Source organism: Haemaphysalis longicornis, unplaced genomic scaffold, assembly GCF_048455015.1.
Source record: "Haemaphysalis longicornis isolate Haplotype H1 unplaced genomic scaffold, Haemaphysalis longicornis Haplotype H1 scaffold_9, whole genome shotgun sequence".
NCBI classification, from domain to species: Eukaryota; Metazoa; Arthropoda; class Arachnida; order Ixodida; family Ixodidae; genus Haemaphysalis; species Haemaphysalis longicornis.
In genome coordinates, this window is record NW_027526460.1 from 15,071,774 (window position 1) to 15,089,720 (window position 17,947).

At 47.3% G+C, this 17,947-nt stretch overlaps 1 protein-coding gene across 1 annotated transcript in view; it reads right to left on the minus strand.

Moving 5' to 3' along the window:
• Positions 1-17,947, minus strand: part of LOC144152918 (kynureninase-like) — a 123,500-nt gene that overhangs the window by 24,859 nt on the left and 80,694 nt on the right. Inside the window, exons 4-8 of the mRNA XM_077684482.1 lie at positions 14,141-14,223; positions 10,842-10,903; positions 5,979-6,050; positions 5,802-5,876; positions 3,155-3,301 (exon numbers count right to left, since the gene is read on the minus strand). Of these exons, the coding sequence (XP_077540608.1) occupies positions 3,155-3,301; positions 5,802-5,876; positions 5,979-6,050; positions 10,842-10,903; positions 14,141-14,223 (439 nt within the window). The remainder of the gene's footprint in view (positions 1-3,154; positions 3,302-5,801; positions 5,877-5,978; positions 6,051-10,841; positions 10,904-14,140; positions 14,224-17,947) is intronic.

A 17,947-nucleotide genomic window follows, 5' to 3' on the forward strand; every position in this document is an offset into this window, starting at 1 on the left:
TGGCGAAAAGTTTTTTGTTCAAAACCGAGGAATCAAAACCAGGTTTCCATGCTCAAAACCATGTTCAAAACCATGTGTCGCGCCTGTTCTTTGTAACATTTTTTTAGCGAAGTTGGACTTGGTGCTACAAGATGCACTTCGAGACCCACCTGTGGTTAAGGATTTTAGGTATGTCGATGATTTTTAGTACTTTTAAATTTAACTGAAACTGACCAGCTTACGCTTGTGGCAGACCAGATTTTAACCGTTTTTAGTACATGTTCCAAGAACCTGGATTTTACCAAAGAGGTGCCTTGTGATAAGACCATCAGGTTCTTATATATAGAATTTTTTTTTTTCCCCGACCGACACGTGTGGTGAAAATATGCCCTTTGATTTAAAAAGGCGCATTTGCCGTATGATTCGGCACACTCGAAGCTGGTGAAGCGCGGCATAGTAAATTTGTGTTTCATGAATGCTGTGAAGAAAAGTTGTCCGCATGTGATGCACTAAAGTCTGGCAGAACAGGTTGACCGGTGTGAGGCGTCTGGGTTTCCCTCTCAGGTTTTGCTGACGGTGGGTGAATCCTTGGGTCAGAAAATGAAGAAAAAACTTACTGCAAAGTCTGGTAGCTCAGTGGAAGAAGGGAGAAAGAAGTCTGAAGTCATCCCTTACTTCTACAAGACTTCCCATGGGCTGAAAAAAGTGGCCCAAAAATATGGTGTCAACATGGTCTTCTCTGCTCCCCGCAAACTTTCTGGCCTGTGCCCCCAAATCTCTGGTGGTAAGAGGCAAGCTGACACCTGCAAAACTAACCACCAGACGAGGTTCACCATGTGCGCAGTGGGGGTGGTTTACTCTATCCCATTGTCCTGTGGAAAAATATACATTGGGCAGACTGGCGGGTGCCTAAACGAACGCCTGAGGCAGCACCGAGGAACCTTGGGCTCGGGCACGGGAAGCAATTTGGCTTTGCATGTAAAAGATTGCCAGAATTGTGCCCCACGGTTTCACCTCGCTAGCACTATCGGTCGTGGGAAATCGAGACGTGAGCGCGAACTGCTAGAAGCGTTTTTAATAAGAAAAAATAAACAGAGTTGCGTTAGTGATGCTTCGGTTGTTACGATGAAAAATGAATTTGAATTCTTATCTTTTTTGTTCAGCTCTTCACGTTGCTCAAAAGTGTGCGCGCGCGCAGGTCTGGCGTATAAATGTTATGTGTTTCTTCCGAATAAACCAGTTGTTAGTCCAGCGGTGTTGTGTGTGTGCCTCCTCTTCTTGTCCTGCGTTCTGCTCGCTGGTTTCCCTTTACCCAACTTCTCCGGAATGATTCCATGAAGGTATGCCAATGCTTCCTCTCCCTTGAGCATCTGCCCCGGCTCGTTTTGTGTAGTACCGCCTTCTGTGGGACTCGTGCGTTTTCCTAATGCTTGTACATGATTCCAAAACTTTTTCGGCCCGTCTATACCCCTGTCTCTTATTTGCGCTACCCATCGATGCCAGCGCTGCCGTACGGCGGAGACGCGCGTGAATAGAGGCGCCCTACTTCGACATTTACAGAACCGCGTTGCCCTTCTCCATGTGAATTCCAAGCGGACCATGGAACCTATCTAGTGGAGCCTTTCGTAACTGTTGCCGTTTGATTTCTTAAAATGCCGCCAGGAGCTATTGTGGCGCGGGCGACAGCAGGCGACGGAGTGAACTTTTTTTTCTGCCGTGCATGTAGAATTTTCCATTGCAAAAATCAAGCTTCCATGAATTTTTTATAAAGGAACACTGCAAGTATTACTTGTGTATTGATTTTTTGCCTCATATCTGCGGAATGTTTTGTTCTTGTTCAACAATGTTGATTAGTATGAACACTGTCACTGGACTTTGACGTTTAGATTTGGCTGTGTGCATATAAACCTTTTGCGAAGATTCTTTCTCACTTTGGCCGGGTGGCTGAATCGTGTCACAGACAAACAGACAGACCAAAATTTCTGCGTTTAAGTAGCCCAAGAAAGACACGAAACAGTGACTTAATATTTGCAGGAGTGACGTAAAATGAGCCAGCCCTAAAATCACAGTTCTCAGAGTGTTAACGACACGTTAGCATTCGAGCGATGCGCTCAAACGGAACTAGAGTCCCCACTGCAATCGCCAAGTTATGTTTCTTGTTTGGCTGCCGCCAATCGCGCAAACAATGTTGTGTGGCGTCCTAAAGAAATCGTTGTAAAGTATAAAAACTGGGGAGTGACCACTGCTTCACTTGCTTCCTTTAATAACTCAATTATATACGTTTACAGTTTGCGATAAAATTGGCGTCATAGTTATCAGGACAAAGCACTCTTTTTAGTGCATGAAAATTGCCTTTTCTCTTCAAGGCCCATTCATAAGCTTTTGGTACGAGGCGGCGGAGTAATGGTAAGAACGTGGAAAAACAGCGCGAATAAATGGGAGCTTGTTCGCGAGTCATATGTCACGTAATAATGGAACAGACCACAGCGTTCCCACAATGCAACGCTCGCGCGGCTGGCCTAGAGGCTAGCGCCGGATTTGTCCTTGGGATATTTTATTTATTTATTTATTTTATTTTACTTATATTAACCCTTATTGGCAGCACAATAACGTTACTACAACAACAAAATTGTGGTATGCCATCGGGTGGAACTTAAGCGAGAAGTGATGATTGTAGGGTTTAACGCGCCGACGCAACGAAGGCGATGAGGCGCGCCGTAGTGGAGGGCTCCGGATTAATTTTCACCACCTGGGGTTCTTTAACGTGCGCTGAAATCTCATACACACGGGCGTTTTTGCTTTTCGCCTCCATCAGAAAAGCGGCCGCCGCGGCCGGGAATCGAACCCGTGACCTCGTGCTCAGCATGAAGCGAGAAGTGAACGAAGCCCATCATTTATTTAAATAAGGGTGTTGAAAGGAACGTGCAACAAATTACGGATAGGTATTCTAGGGTGGCATCGTCAACGAGGCATGGTGGAACGACTTACAGGTCAATGTTAATGTTTTAATCAATGGCAATAATACAGTGAAAAACTCGGCTCATAGGAATCTAAGTAAATAGGTTTCTCGAAGTTTTAATTGGGTGCTCGTAAGAAATTTGCATCGTAGAATAGGCTCACTACAATTGTAAGGCAACTTTCTCCCCTTTCGAAGAAATGTTTTTTCCCGCGGTACCTTCTTGCGGGCGGCACTTGTGATTCTTCGCACATCCAGGGCCTGTCCCGTATACAGCTGCACCCCGCCCAGGAGCAGAAGGGCGATGGTGTCCCCTTCTTCGACGAGAAGCTCGCAAATGTCCTCTTCTCTTAGCAAAAATTCTCCCTTAGCAAAAATAAAAACAAAACGAATGAACGGATATTAAAAAAAAAACCAAGGTAATTCTTATCCCGCCGAACTTGGTAAAAAAATGGTAAAACAGGTGATGGGGGTAAACACAAATACACGTAAACACGTTTAAACCCATGTAAGCGAACACATGCTCTAGTTTTGTTCCTTGATATTTTAACTTTGTATCAACGAATTTTGATGTGAGTTTTCATCCTTGAATTTGAGTTAAAGATAATCTTTCATATACAGTATGTCCCAGCTATCGTGCACCAATATTTGAAAAAAAAAGAACAATGACGTTAAGCGAAGAAAACCAAGTGCATAATGTTTCCAGTACAGTGAAGTAGCGGCCACTAATGTTTTTTGTTAATGATATTTAACTAATTAATCACAATTCATTATTTAACTCGAGAAGCACTGTCCCAATCACTAATGTGTAAATGAGGCATGCACTTGCAGGTACCCACGAGAGAAATCGAACTGCGGTATTTTCAGTGACAAACTATTTGCGTACTTATTAGTTCTGACTGATAAAGAAAACCCGCGAAATACGAAAAATACCAGGTGGCGGTGCCCCCAGCGCCATCAAATAAGCTGACTGAATGCAACTGCTTTGCCTGTCACGCGCCCGAAGAGACAGCGCATAACCTTGATAATGGCATGGATAGCAGCAACAGTAAGTTTTGCGGAGCGCGTGTGGCAGATAAGGCAGAAACTCGGTCGCGATTTCTTCTTTCTTTTCTTTGTTTCATTCTGGCTGGCTAACTCAAAGGCAGCCTGTTCGAGAGCACTGCCTTATGATGCCACTAGTTCACATTAACGAGCATTCTCTCTCTCTGCCTTATGATGTGGGCGGGAGCGGCGTCACGTGACATTTTTCATATTTCGCAGGGTTTCTTTATCATTCAGAATAAATGAGTGCTCAGAGGGTTCTTAGCTGAAAATACCGCAGTTAGATATTAACAGGATTATCAGATAGCGCCTTGTCCTGTCGTTTCTTGCATCGGCGTCCCCTTCTGCGTGCGCTGGTAACCCGGTTAATATGCATCACCAACTAGCCCACCAAGCCATCCTCGCAGGTAGACGCCTTTCCCGGGTACCTACAAGTGCCCCATTGACACTTTAGTGATTGGAACAGCACTTCTAGAGTTAGACAATTTGTTATAATTAATTAGTTAATCCTCATTAGCGAAAAACATCACTGGTCGCTACTCCACTGTACTTTCCTGGAAACATCATGCACCAGGTTTTCTTCGAGTAACGCTATTGCTCTTTTAAATGCAGAGCATTTCTTAGCCTCGCCTCTTCCTGCGTCGGACGGCGTCCACAGCTCCGTGTCCGCAGCAGGTGCGCCTCTCCTCCTTCCCTCCTCTCTCTCAAAAGCAGCTGGCGCGCGCATGCGTCGTAGTCAGCCCGTTCGCTCCGTCGCGGTCTCGGCGTAACAGGTGCGTGATAGCAGCGCGGTGGGGCGTGGAAGGGCGCGCGCTGCTTGCGCATGCGCGCTCTCCCCGCCGTACTGCTCTCCCTCTACTGCACGCGCTGCAAATATAAAGCGTCTAGCGGTCGCTCGTGCTTCAGTCACTGCGTTGCTCCTTCCTTCCTTGGTTGACGCTCGCCCCCACGTTTACTCGTGTCTGCTACTCCAGCATCACGGAAGAAGCGATGGAAGCAACACTGCCTTCAATCAGTACTGAGGCCCCAATGCTCTGCATTTACTCGTGTTTCCCCTCGCGGGAAGGCGCGGGAATTTTTTTTTAAATATCTTGGTGCATGATGCCTTACACACTGTATATTCAAGTCACGGCTTAAGATGAGACTTATACAAAAGCGGGGCCAGCGCGGCATAATAATCTGCAGCGATCACAGGGCTGCGAACGCAGAAGAAAGGCAACCGGTCGGAGGAAGTTATTTTTACGCGGTTATCACTCCAATTACCACAGCAAGAAATTAGAGGTATGTCGGAAAGAGAACAGGGCCAGCCTTCATTGAACAAAAGCAGTACACGCAATTGCAACGAAAGCAAATGGGTGGATTCAGTATTTTGTATTTGTTACGAAATGGTAAGATGTTTACTGAGTCAAGTTATCGGTCTGTTTAAATAAAGCAGCGTTTGTTTTTGCAACGGCCGGCGATCCCAACCGGTAAGTGAGGTCTGGAATGAGTTCTGGCAGGGTTTTATACGCACCCCCCCCCCCCCGCCCAACACCCTCCCCAGAAATATTTTGACACCCCCCAAAAAAAGATTCCACAAGCACGAGTACCTTGCCCAGAAATTTAAACACCCCCTCACAGCCCCCCCCCCCCCCCCCCAAAAGAGAAATTCTGGTTAAACCCCTTGGTTCTGAAGCTCTGTTTGCCCCTTTAGAATGAGGGGGGCACGCCATAGGTTGCATCTTTTGAGCGGCATTAGAGCCGTGGGAAAACCGACCCCACATTAATAGCAGTTTAACGGGCGTGCAATGTCTGCTAGTTAGAGAAATGGGCGCTACTATACCTTTCGGGGCTTGAGGACTATGAGGTTAGACGCTACATCCAGGCCGTGGTGGCTCACTTGAGACTGGGCCGCGTACTGGACGTGAGAAGAAAATAGAAAATGAAAATGCAGTTTTTTATCACGCCATTCGCTTTTGAAGTTCTCTTCCTTTTACCAGAGTGTATGAAGTTTAGGTACCATGTCCGAGGAAAATGCGTCATCCTCTATGACCATTTTGCACCTCTTTCCTTGGGGCCTATAGTAGGTCATCTGAAAAAAGAACAATGGATACAGGGTAGTTTTCCTTTCAAAGTACATGCGACTATAAAGGCACAGAACTGCTGCGATGTCTATGCAATGAGAACTCATTTCAAATGCTTTACGCATCTGTGTAAATATCGAAAATTTGAGTTCATATAGGAGGTTTCCTGTTCCATCCTTGTTTTTTACAATTCCTGCCGAAGGTTGACTTCGCACGTGTTGTACAGAGAAAACACTTAGTATATATATATATATATATATATATATATATATATATATATATATATATATATATATATATATATATATATATATATATATATATATATTTATTTATTTATTGCGGAAGTTTGCTATTCAGCATAAGGGGAAATTAAATGTACAGATACACTCCGGATTCCCGAAGGAATCGGAGCAGGGGGCCATGGTGTGGTCCTTGTATCCACGCCATGAAGTCTGGTGGACGTCCGGGGCGCGGGCCGCAGGTGGCGATGTGCACATCGCGTAGGCTTCGCAGAGCAGGGCAACTCCACACCAGGTGCTCTGCTGCAGCCTGGTCAACTGGAGCGGGGCAAAAGGGGCAGGGGGAGTTGAACGGGGCATGGTATTGAGGAGGCCAGGACCTCGTCACAGCTGGTATGAGGGCGACTCCCAGGCGAAGACGTCTGAGCAGGACCTCATCTTGGCGAGACAACCCGCCAGGGAGATCTGTACCGCGCGGGGGTATGAGAGCGCGCGCGGTGCGCCGTAGACGTTCTTTTGCACTGGCAAGGTGAACACCGTTTGACGAAGGTGCAAGAGGAGCTGGATAGTGCACACGCACGGGGTGTGTTCCGGCATCTGCAGCCTGCATTGCGCGGTGGCTATTCCGTTGGCGCCATGACACGCGCACACGACATGGATAAGTGTCCATTATGTCCTGGATTTCTAGCAGAAGTTCGTTGGACGTGAGAGTTTTACGAAGCTCTCGAACAGCTGCCGACGAATCAGTGTAAATTGTACACTGTGGTGAAGCGTGGTTGATTAGCAACGATGTGTGTAGCAGATAATCCCGCACTGCAAGGAGTTCTGCCTGCGCTGATGGCCACTTCTCCGTTGTTATGTAAGTGCAGGTCACTGGATCGGGAGCCACAGTCGGGCAGAGTAGAGCCGTATGAAGTAAGGTATCGGAAGCACTGGCGTCGACAAACATCAGCGTAGACGAAGGGCTACCAATCTCCATTGCAGGCGGAATCGGAGCACCAACTGTCCGGGGATGAATAGGGGCAACAGGTCGTGTATCCGTTAATTGGTGGAACTTCCATGGGGGCCGTATATTGGTGTTTGATAGTGGTGGGGCTGGTGAACCGGTCATGTACGCTGCAAGAGCGGCGGAATCAGGGTCAAGGGCTTGTTTTTGGAGGCGGGCTTGTCGACGCTGATGCACTAGCTCATCAAACGTGTTGAGCTGCGCTTCCTGTTGCAGGATATGGACGGGGGTGAGGGCTGGAAGATTTGCAATGCAGTACGAAAAAAAAGGCTCAAAAGAAAGAGAGACGAAGACAAATCAGCTATGAATGCTACGCATTATATATGACAGCTCCCCCAAAACGCTACGCTTATTTGTTGTTTAACACGAAGGTGTTTTATTCCCGGATACACAAAAAATTTCCCCGCATTTCCTCGAGGGGAAGAATGTGAAAGTGCGAATGCAGGAGTTGAATTTGCGCGGTTCGGTAATGTTCGCGAAAGAGAGATCACACACACACACACACACAAGTACAAAGAAAGAAAGATGCATTTATTCACAGACACCTATTTGTGTTGTCGTTGTACTTGATTGCTAGAGCGGATCTCAGCTTTGAAATTTCGTGTCAGTACTCCTTTAAGCGGGTGCATTAGCCCTTCTCACGCCCGATTCCTGGCCAAACCCCCACGTGGGTATGTGCCATGCACAGACACCTATTTGTGTTGTCGTTGTACTTGATTGCTAGAGCGGATCTCAGCTTTGAAATTTCGTGTCAGTACTCCTTTAAGCGGGTGCATTAGCCCTTCTCACGCCCGATTCCTGGCCAATCCCCCACGTGGGTATGTGCCATGTCAGCGGCCAGGCAGCGCGCGCCCATCTCCCCCCGTTGCCAAGGAAGACGAGGAGATTCCTGGCCAATCTCCCACGTGGGTATGTGTCATCTCCCCCCGTTGCCAAGGAAGACGAGGAGCGCGCGCACCCGCAGCTGTTGCTATGTGGACGGACGGCGGTCAACGGAATTCAGGGTCGCTTATAAAGTGCATTCGCACTTAATATTTCGCTTACGTCATATCCATCACGGAAGTAACGCCAGTACAACGAAGCAGGCGGCCTGTAAAGGGTGCACCCCTGCACACAGGGTCTTCTTGCGGGGAAGCAGCCTTTACTAGTAAAGTGTACGTTATACAGGGTTGTTCATTTTCGGTTTTTATATTTTAACAGGAAAGTGTTTTCAGGCGGGATGCACCAAGATTTCACCGACGTCATATCCGTCACGGAAATGACGCCGGTACACCTTCGCCGAAGCGACCCGCCAGCAGGACGTCGCTCACCAAGCCGCACCCACATCATGCTCAGCCGCAGATTTCGCTCTCCATTTCACTTTCGTGTTTTATTGATTCGTGTGACAGAGGAATCAACCACAGTTTTTTAAACAGAATCAGCTAGTGTGTAAAGAGCAGTTGATGAAGGCCTGGTGACATCGATCAGTGGGTGCTGGATTTGCCGCAAATAGCCGCCACGGCATCCAACATACATATTCGCTTTTCCTAATTATCTAACATAATAAACGAACGCACTTAAAGTCAAATTTGACGTATATGTTACTGTGTCACGACAATAATTTTTAGTAAATGAATAGGGCATTTTGTCGTCATGGTGTCTAAATGAACACCGACATCTCGAACACCACGGAGTTCGTGATTTTTCTATTGAAAAAAAAAATGTAGGAAGCTCATACCAACGGGTAGGACTTGAAGGTGGCGAAGCTGTACGCAACGTTCGCAACCATCACGAAGGTTTATGTCTAAGCCGACTTGCTTCCTCTTCATTGCTGCAACGACTTTCCTCGATCATGTTTGCTATAACTAGATAGTTTTAACTAACCGTTTTCGACGGTCCGCTCCGGTATCGGCGGCACGGTCAGCGCGACCGGAGCCAATGCCGTTCGTGGCCAAGCGCGCCACGCATGCGCAATGGCGCTCCCGCTTGCTCTAGGAGCGGAGCGGACCGTGAAAAGCGGTCAGCTAAAACTCGCTAGTGTGAGCTGCTTTCAGATTTTCGTTAGTGATAATCATTAGACATCGCATTGGAGGGGCGTACACTATGACGTGTCTTTTTCGTTCCTAGCAAGGGATGGTACGATTGCGGCTAACGCTGGATTTTTTTTTTGCCAATTTTGGCCAATCTCCTTAAGTGGGCATGCTTGGCTTGACAAACGTGTGCCGGGAACGCTAAGCGGTCGCCGCGAGGCACGCATACACGAGTGCTCAGAATTTTCTTGTTTTTTTTAACTGCTTGGCGGTCGCTGCAGCCTATAGGCCAACCTCTCTAAGTGGGTGTGCTTGGCCTGACAAACGTGCGCTGGGCGGTCGTCGCGAGGCATAAATACACGAACGTCAGGAATTTTCTTGGTTTTGTTAACTACCGGGCAGTCGTCGCGAAGCCCACGCTCACGTTCGCGCAGTCAGCAATTTTAACACGAAAATGTTTTATGCCGAGGTCCACCAAGATGTCACGACATCATATCCGTCACGGAAATGACATCGCCAGAAAAACTTCGACGACGTGGCTGCGATTCGAGCCTCGAAACTCGCTCCTGACTGCGCTATGAACAGACGCGCAAACAAAACGACAAACGCGCATTATATTCTTACTTTCAGATGGTGCTGCCATCTTGGAGAGGCGAAGCGAAGTAGTTCATGACGCTAATGAGCGCCGACAGTTGGCGCCTCGATGCCAGCGCCTACGTGTGCGTGCGGGGGACGCGCAGCGTAAGCTGCGGAGAAGCCAACTTGCGGATGTCGCGCTCGTGACACGGTCCGCTGCTCCTTTCGCTGCAGCAGACCGTGTTTTCACCAAACTATTCGCTGACAACCCGTTTGGTTTCGTTCGCACGGACGGTTTACTAGCTCCGGTGGTTTCAGTCGGATTTACGCAATGCTTCGGCGCGTGTAATCCAGTGTCTAACGCTGATGCGTACAACGGTGCTATACCAACGAAATATAAATAGCGACGAGCAAGTTCACATCGATGCACAATATACATTCAACTGCTCCTGTGAAGGCACATTTCACTTTCGTGTTTTACCGGTTCCTATGAAAGAGGGAAGAACCACAGTTTTTCGATATTTTTAACTGCGGACACGAAAAATTACGATTTGCTAAACAGCTTCGCCGTTAAAACAGCTGCCAAGATCAACAGTCGGATTCACGACCTCGAGACTGGTAGCCCAACGCTTTAGTAACTTCGGCGGAGGCAAGTAATACAATGTGGTTATGGTTCCCACCTCATGAGCTAAGGAGCCTTGGTTCGATCCCCAGAACGTCTAAACAGTTACGAGTGACTTAATTTTTCAGATCAACGCTTGGTGTCGCTACCGCTATGGCACTGGCCGGTCGTTAAAAGCTTCTATGAACTCGGCATTAATCAGGTGCTTATCAAGGAACACCAACTGACCTCACATAACTTTGGAGCCACACAATATGTCTCTTAAATGCCGTCCCCCCAATGAGGAAATCAGAACCCCTCACGCATGACGAAACGTAAGTATGGTTTTTAAACCAGTCACTCACCATTAGAAGATGTAGATTCACAGTGAGGGCGTTCATAAAGGTAATTTCTTCGCGGTCTGCCCCTGCAAAACAAATCAGAGATTTATGGTACTCCAATTGCACATATACAAACAATATGAACCCAGTCACCCCGCTGTGTGATAATGTGTACCACCCAAGGTCAAGTTTAAAAGGGGGAAACGAGGGCATCCTAGAACTATGAGCCTTAGGATCAACTAGTAAGCACGAGGCCTTGAACCAAGAAATAACCAGGGTAAAAGTGACTCGACGAATGCGTTTCTTTTCTTTTCATATAGCCTGAAAAAGGTGTTATGGGTTCCCTCAAACACAGTTTCCTTCACAGTTTTTCTCTTTTTTTGCGCGCAATTCGCGAAGGTAGCTTTGAAAGAAGCTTCAGGGCGAACAAAACGCAGATTGCACAAGCGTATACAAGCTCAAATGGAAGATTGCCAGCCCCAAATTTCTACGAGACCATCCATTCACGGGGAAGCTGTTCACGGGACGCCGTCGGAAGATCACGTTGCATTCGAGGGCGTTAATTGCGTCTCCCAAAACCTTCCTTGTCTTTGGCGCATCTCACGCCTCGTTCCATGTGATACCGTATCTCCCGCTCATCGTATCGCGTGCCATGTATCTCGCGTATCACGTACCCGGTGCCGGCTGGACCGTACGCATTCTCTGCATTTCAGATAAGCACCATCACGACTTATTCTTGGCACCCCCCGCAAAACACTAACATGCCGTGTATGCCGTTCATGGCACGAGTTTCATACTAATATATACTAGAGGGAAATCTGGCGCCACTGTCTAGGGGAGCTGCGCTTTGGCGAGCGTTCCGTCATGTACCGTTCAGGAACGTTCCACTTGTCCTTGGCATGGCATGAACAGGCTGAAAAGTTGGCTCTGGCTGCAAAAAAGTGACAATATTACTGTAGGAGGTTCATCAAATTTGTTTTGTTATAAAATTGAACCCCCCAAACGATTAATTTGTCAGCGATTATGTATAAGCTTCATGCACGATGAACAAGGAAAAAACGTTACCCTTTTTTGAGTATATTATCTCTATGCTTTTTTGTTGGTTTGGGCTTCAAGACAAAAAAAAAAAAAGCCTTGTGACTAACCAAGCCAAGTAGGCGAGGAACGTCGCTAGCGGCAGTGGCGCCGCCCACGGCGGCCCGCGACTGCAGCGACAGATTTCCCTCTAGTATGGTATATATTAGTATGAAACTCTATGGCTCAGGGCATGTCTTCCTCTCGTGTTGCAATAGAGTTCGTACACTGTGCATATTAAAGAGAGCCAGTGCCAAAAATTTCCGAAGCTATGACAAGCGTTTCTAATAAATTTCCTGGAAGCACATCACAAATATTCTGGCAGACCACCACAGAAGGCCTGTTCCCACATTTGGCGGTACTCCGAAGTCCGAAGTCGGTGCGGTCGAAGTCGGTACGGCCGCACTTGGGATCACGACTGATTATGATCACAATTGACTGATTGGTTTTATTATGAGGCTTAACGCGCCGACGCTTAACCGGCGATGAGGCGCGCCGTAGGGGAGGGCTCCGGATTAGTTTTGACCACGTGGGGATCTTTAACGTGCACCGAAATCTCGAACACACGGACGTGTACGTTTTCGCTTTTCGCCTCTTACGATTGTTATGCCACTTTACTGTTGCCGCGAAACAAAACACACAAAAAAAGTTTCAGGCAGCACCATAATCATCACCAACAGCCTATTTAGGTCCACCGCAGGACAAAAGCCTCTCCCACTGACCTCCACCCGCTCCTGTCCTGCGCTGCACGCGTCCATTCTTCATTCCCGAATTTCCCGGGTTCCTGCCTCCACCGAGTTAGCAGTCTGCCCCTGCTAGACCCGTCTCTCGGTAGGCACTCTGTTACCCTGGTAGCCCGCCGGTGGTCATTTCCCCTCAGTACATGGCCAGCCCAAGGCCGTGTCTTTTAGGGCCGAAGCACCTCGCTTTGTCCGGGGCTTGGCGTCCGTGTACACAGTATTGCGCATGCGCAAGGAGCATTAGATTGGATTGGACTGGATTAAATTGAATTGTATCGGATTGGATTGGATTGGATGTGTATAGACTGTACACACGCGTTGTCACTCATTTACATGCGCGAGTGGGCAATGCCACGGGTGATTTACGGTAAGAACGATCCCCAGTGCTTCGCCCACTCGTCATGATTCAGTTCATGGAGATGCGTGAATTTTCTTAATGTGAACTGTGATGTCTTCCACCCTAGTTTCTTCCCTGATACAGCACACTCGTTTCCTGTCTGCAAGCATTACTCCCATCGTCCTCCGCGCCATCGCTTGTTAGGATGACCTAAGTGTTCCTTCAAGGCGCTTAGTAAGGCGGCAGGTTTCCGCCCCAAATGTCATCACAGGCAGCGCACATTTTTATATATACTATTTTTTTAGTTATAGCCTTTTATCTCTATCTTTATCTTTATTTTAAGCTTGGTTGTGTCCACTGCAGGACGAAGGCCTCTCCCAAGGATCTCCGGCCACGCCTATCGAGTGCCTGAAGGCCTCCCTGAAGGCCTGAAGTTATAGCCTACCTTACAATATTTGGGAGTGCACGCCGGCCCAGCTTATACATCATTCGAACAAACAGCGCAAGGACGCGGACGAAAGAACAGAAAAAAGACAGTACAAGCGCTGACTGCGGATATTAAAGAGAGCCATGTGTCAAAAATGTCCAAAGCTATGACAAGCGTTTCTAATAACTTTCATGGAAGCACATCACAAATATTTTGGCAGACGACCAGCGCTTGCATTTATTTGGCAGCGCTTGAACTGTCTTTTTTCCGTTCTTTTTTTCGTTTTTTTTTTCGTTCTTTCGTCCGCGCCCTTGCACTGTTTGTTCAAATCATGTATTGCTAGCTCAAACCCAAGCCTTAATTAGCCAGCTTATACGTTTTGTGCACCGGATTTCTTTCTCGTCGTTGGGATCGGCATTGACAGCCTGTCCAGGGCAGTTATATTTGCCAACTTGTTCTAGCATTGCGTTATCTAGGCTTAAGAGGGTACTTTCAGGCAGCCCCAGGTTTACATGGTTTAGCTGAGATCGGTGTTTCCCCTTGTCTACTGCTTTCCGGCCTCTTTTCAGAATGATGCGTGCAGCACTCTTTTAGAAATCCCAGCGCGAACAGCTGAAAAGCTTGTAATGTTTCAGAAGTAGAAACAACGCGCCTTAATTTTACTGTTTAAACGTTAGTATAAAACTTGCCCCCAGTTGCGCGCACGCACGCACACGCACACACGCACACAAAATGCTGGTCCCACCTACGAGGTCTGCCATCAGCTGCTTAGGGTTCTGGTCGCAGGTGGCGACGGGCAGGTAGCCTTCCTTCATGCACTGCATACCCCTGCACGGAAAATCCGGGGTTAGAAAGGCTCCAAGACACTAGAAAGAGCGGTCAATTTTTTTTCTTCACGCCACTCGACCAACAGTATTTCGACTCCAGAAATTAAAAATTACCGGAGAACAAAAATAAAAATATATAAAATATGATGTCAACTGGCCTCACGGGTGCATTATTCACCCGTCTTCTTTCATAATACCGGCCCTCAAAATGGACAAGTGGGCGTGTCACTCTTCTGTGACGTGTACTCGTCCACTACTGTCCATCGTCGCGATCTCCCTCCTCGTTGCACTTTCTGAAACTGTTTCCTGCGAGTAGCAAGGTTGTGATCCCACTCGTCTACCCCTGCCGTTAGTGAGGGTCCCACCGGGGTGGCTCAGCGGAAGGTGTTGTGTTGCTGAGCATGAGGACGGGCGTCCGATCCCGACCTTTTAATGCGTAGCATTCTTTGCCGAGTACCCCCACAGCCCGGACCGTGTAACGCCCTGCATTTCCAGAAAAATGCAGATATCGCGGAAGTTCCACCTGTAATCGTTTATAATAGCGTGAATGGAGATAATTGGTCGGACGAAATTTTGAAAAACTAGAAAAATAAGAAAAATATAAAATAATTACGAAAACTGGTGAACCGTGTAACGCCCTGCATTGCCACAATAATGCAGCTTTTGCAAAAGTTTCAAATGTAATCATTATAATCACGTAAATGGAGATAATTGGTCTGACGAAATTTAAAGAAACTAATAAATTAAAAAAAATATTGAAAAATTACGAAAACTAGCAAAACGTATAATGCATGGAATTTCCACAATAATGCAGATTTCGCGAAAGCTTACCCTGTAATCGTCATAGTAATAGCGTAAATGGGGATAACTGGTCGAACTAAATTTTGAAAAACTAAATATTAAGAAGAATAAAAAAAATAATTCTGCAAAATGGCGAACCGTGTAACGCCCTGCATTTCCGCAATAATGCAGTTTCGAGAAAGTTCCTCCTGTAGTCGTTATAATAGCGTAAATAGAGATAATTGGTCGAACAAAATTTTGAAAAAATAATAAATAACAAGAATATGAAAAAATACGGAAAATCGCAGACCGTATAACGACCTGAACTTCAACAATAATGCAGATTTCACGAATGTTCCACTTCGAATCGTTATAATAGCGCAAATGGAGATACTTGGTCGTACAGAAGTTAGAAAAACCAAAAGCCTTGACTGTAAAAACTCACACTCATGACAAGCGGCAAAAGAATGCTACGCATTAGTAGATAATTCTCTGAATTTCTGCAAAATTTGATAGAGCAAACACACGAGGGTTTTAAATTAATCCGTAGCCCTCTGCTACTCATCACCTCATAGCCCATGAGCGCTTCGAGGCGCAAAACCACGAATTTGCTGAGAAATGTGCGTGTGCGTGTGTGAGTATGTGCGCGCGCGCGTGGGCATGTGCGTGTGCGTGTGTGCGCGCACGTGCGTGTGTGTGCGTGCGTGTGAGCGCGTGTTACCACCACCCGTCACTACATACGTTCTCCGCGAAAAGATTAATGTTTTCCTGAATCTTATTTTAATAAAATTTTAACAGGTGCTTTCTCGATTCTCGTAAGTAAAGATTTTCAAACTTTGGGTGTTTCACGCGCCGAAGCTACACCTTGTAGCGGAGGGCTCTGGATTAACTTCGACCAGCTGGGAATCCTGCCAGAAGTAATTACATCGATCCGTCGGGATACGGCAGCAAAAAAGGCGGTGCGCTGTATTTGGATTATGACTAGGGACATATTCCCAAATAAAAGCAAGAAAAAGAACCTTTGGTGACCCATGTTGGCGAGGACGTTGTTATTCGACTATTAAGATTAATGGTTGTGGAGCAACTTGGCGGAGACTTGTGGTTATTTGATTATTAAGATTAATGGTACTGAATTTTCAACATAACTCAATAGCTTCAGAACTTCTGGACAGCGCCTGTCTTACCATCATTGACGGCGGGGAATGTAAGACGAAGAGAAAAAAAGCGCTGCCCGAAATTCCGGCGTTACAACATGCACCCTTCCGAGCGTTAATTATGTTTAATTTATTGTTAAAATAGATCAGTTAGCTCCCTGTTTCTGATGCATATTGATGTCAGCCTCGTCGCACCAGACCACGGAAAGCACGCACTCAAAAAGAAAACAGTTACGGCTACACTCACAGCCTCGGCTTCGTCCGTTCATTGGCAATTCCGGGTCACAACAATGACAATGTCGACGGTTACAGGTCCCCCCTTTAAAGACGAGAGCGATTCTTGGGCTTCAAGCGCAAAAATTGTGTCCGTCCGTCCGTCCGTCCGTCCGTCTGTCCGTCCGTCTGTCTGTCTGTCTGTCTGTCTGTCTGTCTGTCTGTCTGTCCGTCTGTCCGTCTGTCTGTCTGTCTGTCTGTCTGTCTGTCTGTCTGTATGTCCGTCCGTCCGTCCGTCCGTCCGTCCGTCCGTCCGTCCGTCTGTCTGTCTGTCTGTCTGTGTCTCTACGTCCGTCCGTCTGTCTGTCTGTCTGTCTGTCTGTCTGTCTGTCTGTCTGTCTGTCTGTCTGTCTGTCTGTCTGTCTGTCTGTCTGTCTGTCTGTCTGTCTGGTCAGGACCGTTCCAAACTACTAAAACTGTTTGCATGGGTCATACGTGTCCACATTATTTAGCGCGAAGGTAACCTCAGGCACAGTTGAGGCAACATGCATACATAACTGACAGTACCCGCGTTCATTCGGCAAAGAATACACGTTGTTTTACGGTAGCACATGAAAATACGTGTTAACAGACAGGCGAGATAAAATTAGCTCGTGCTGTTCCAAGCATAATAAGAAAAAATAGAGAAAGATGTGCGCTGCCTCAACAGATGGCGCGGGAGCAGTGCATAGGCGGAAAAATTGAATTGCGTTGAACAAACCTCCCGTCAATTCATCACGAGAGGAGCGAGAGGCTGGGTGCGAGCGGAAATCGGAGTAGTTAAGTGGTAGGGGCGGTGAAATAAGGGAATGGAAAGGGCGCAAAGGTCTAGAGGTTAACCTGGTGTAGTGCCCGGTTTGCTATCGTGCGCTGGGGGAGTGGGGCTCCTGGGATAAAATAGAGGGTGGGAGAAGGGGAAGAGATAGGTGCGTGAAGGCGCGCACTGTGGTCCTGTTTTATGCACTATAGTCGTTTATGCAAATTCGTTTCGCTCAAGAAACGTATAAAGTCTTTCGTCGCCTTCTGTGAAGTCGATTGTAGAGATCGATGACTTAGGATAGTCTCTACTGTAAATGGTCAATTGTCCAATCGGCTGAGCGCAATGGCAAGCACGCTTCTCTCCGACGAGTATTCGGGGCACATGCTCTGTATTCTCTTCCTCCCCACAAGCGTCACAATGGGAGCTGCTGGCCATCCCGATGAGGAAGGAATAGGTTTTCGTGAAGGCCGCTCCCAGCCAAAGTCTACAAAGTAGAGTCGACTGGGGTCGAGACAGCCCATACGGAAGACGACGCTGAAGAAGAGGATAATATTAAATATACAGACGGGGATTCAAAAAGACCCGTGTGTTCCATTGCTGCATGGTAATCCCACATGCAAAGGAGTGAAGCGTCCTCGCTGCATCGGCCCTTGAAAGCGGAAGCAGGATGGTGCGGTCGCTCTTATGGCCTGTACGGGCAGCTTCATCCACCAACACGTTAGCGATGACTCTGCAGTGACCTGGAAGCCACTGGAATACTGTCATGGCCGGCTGTGATG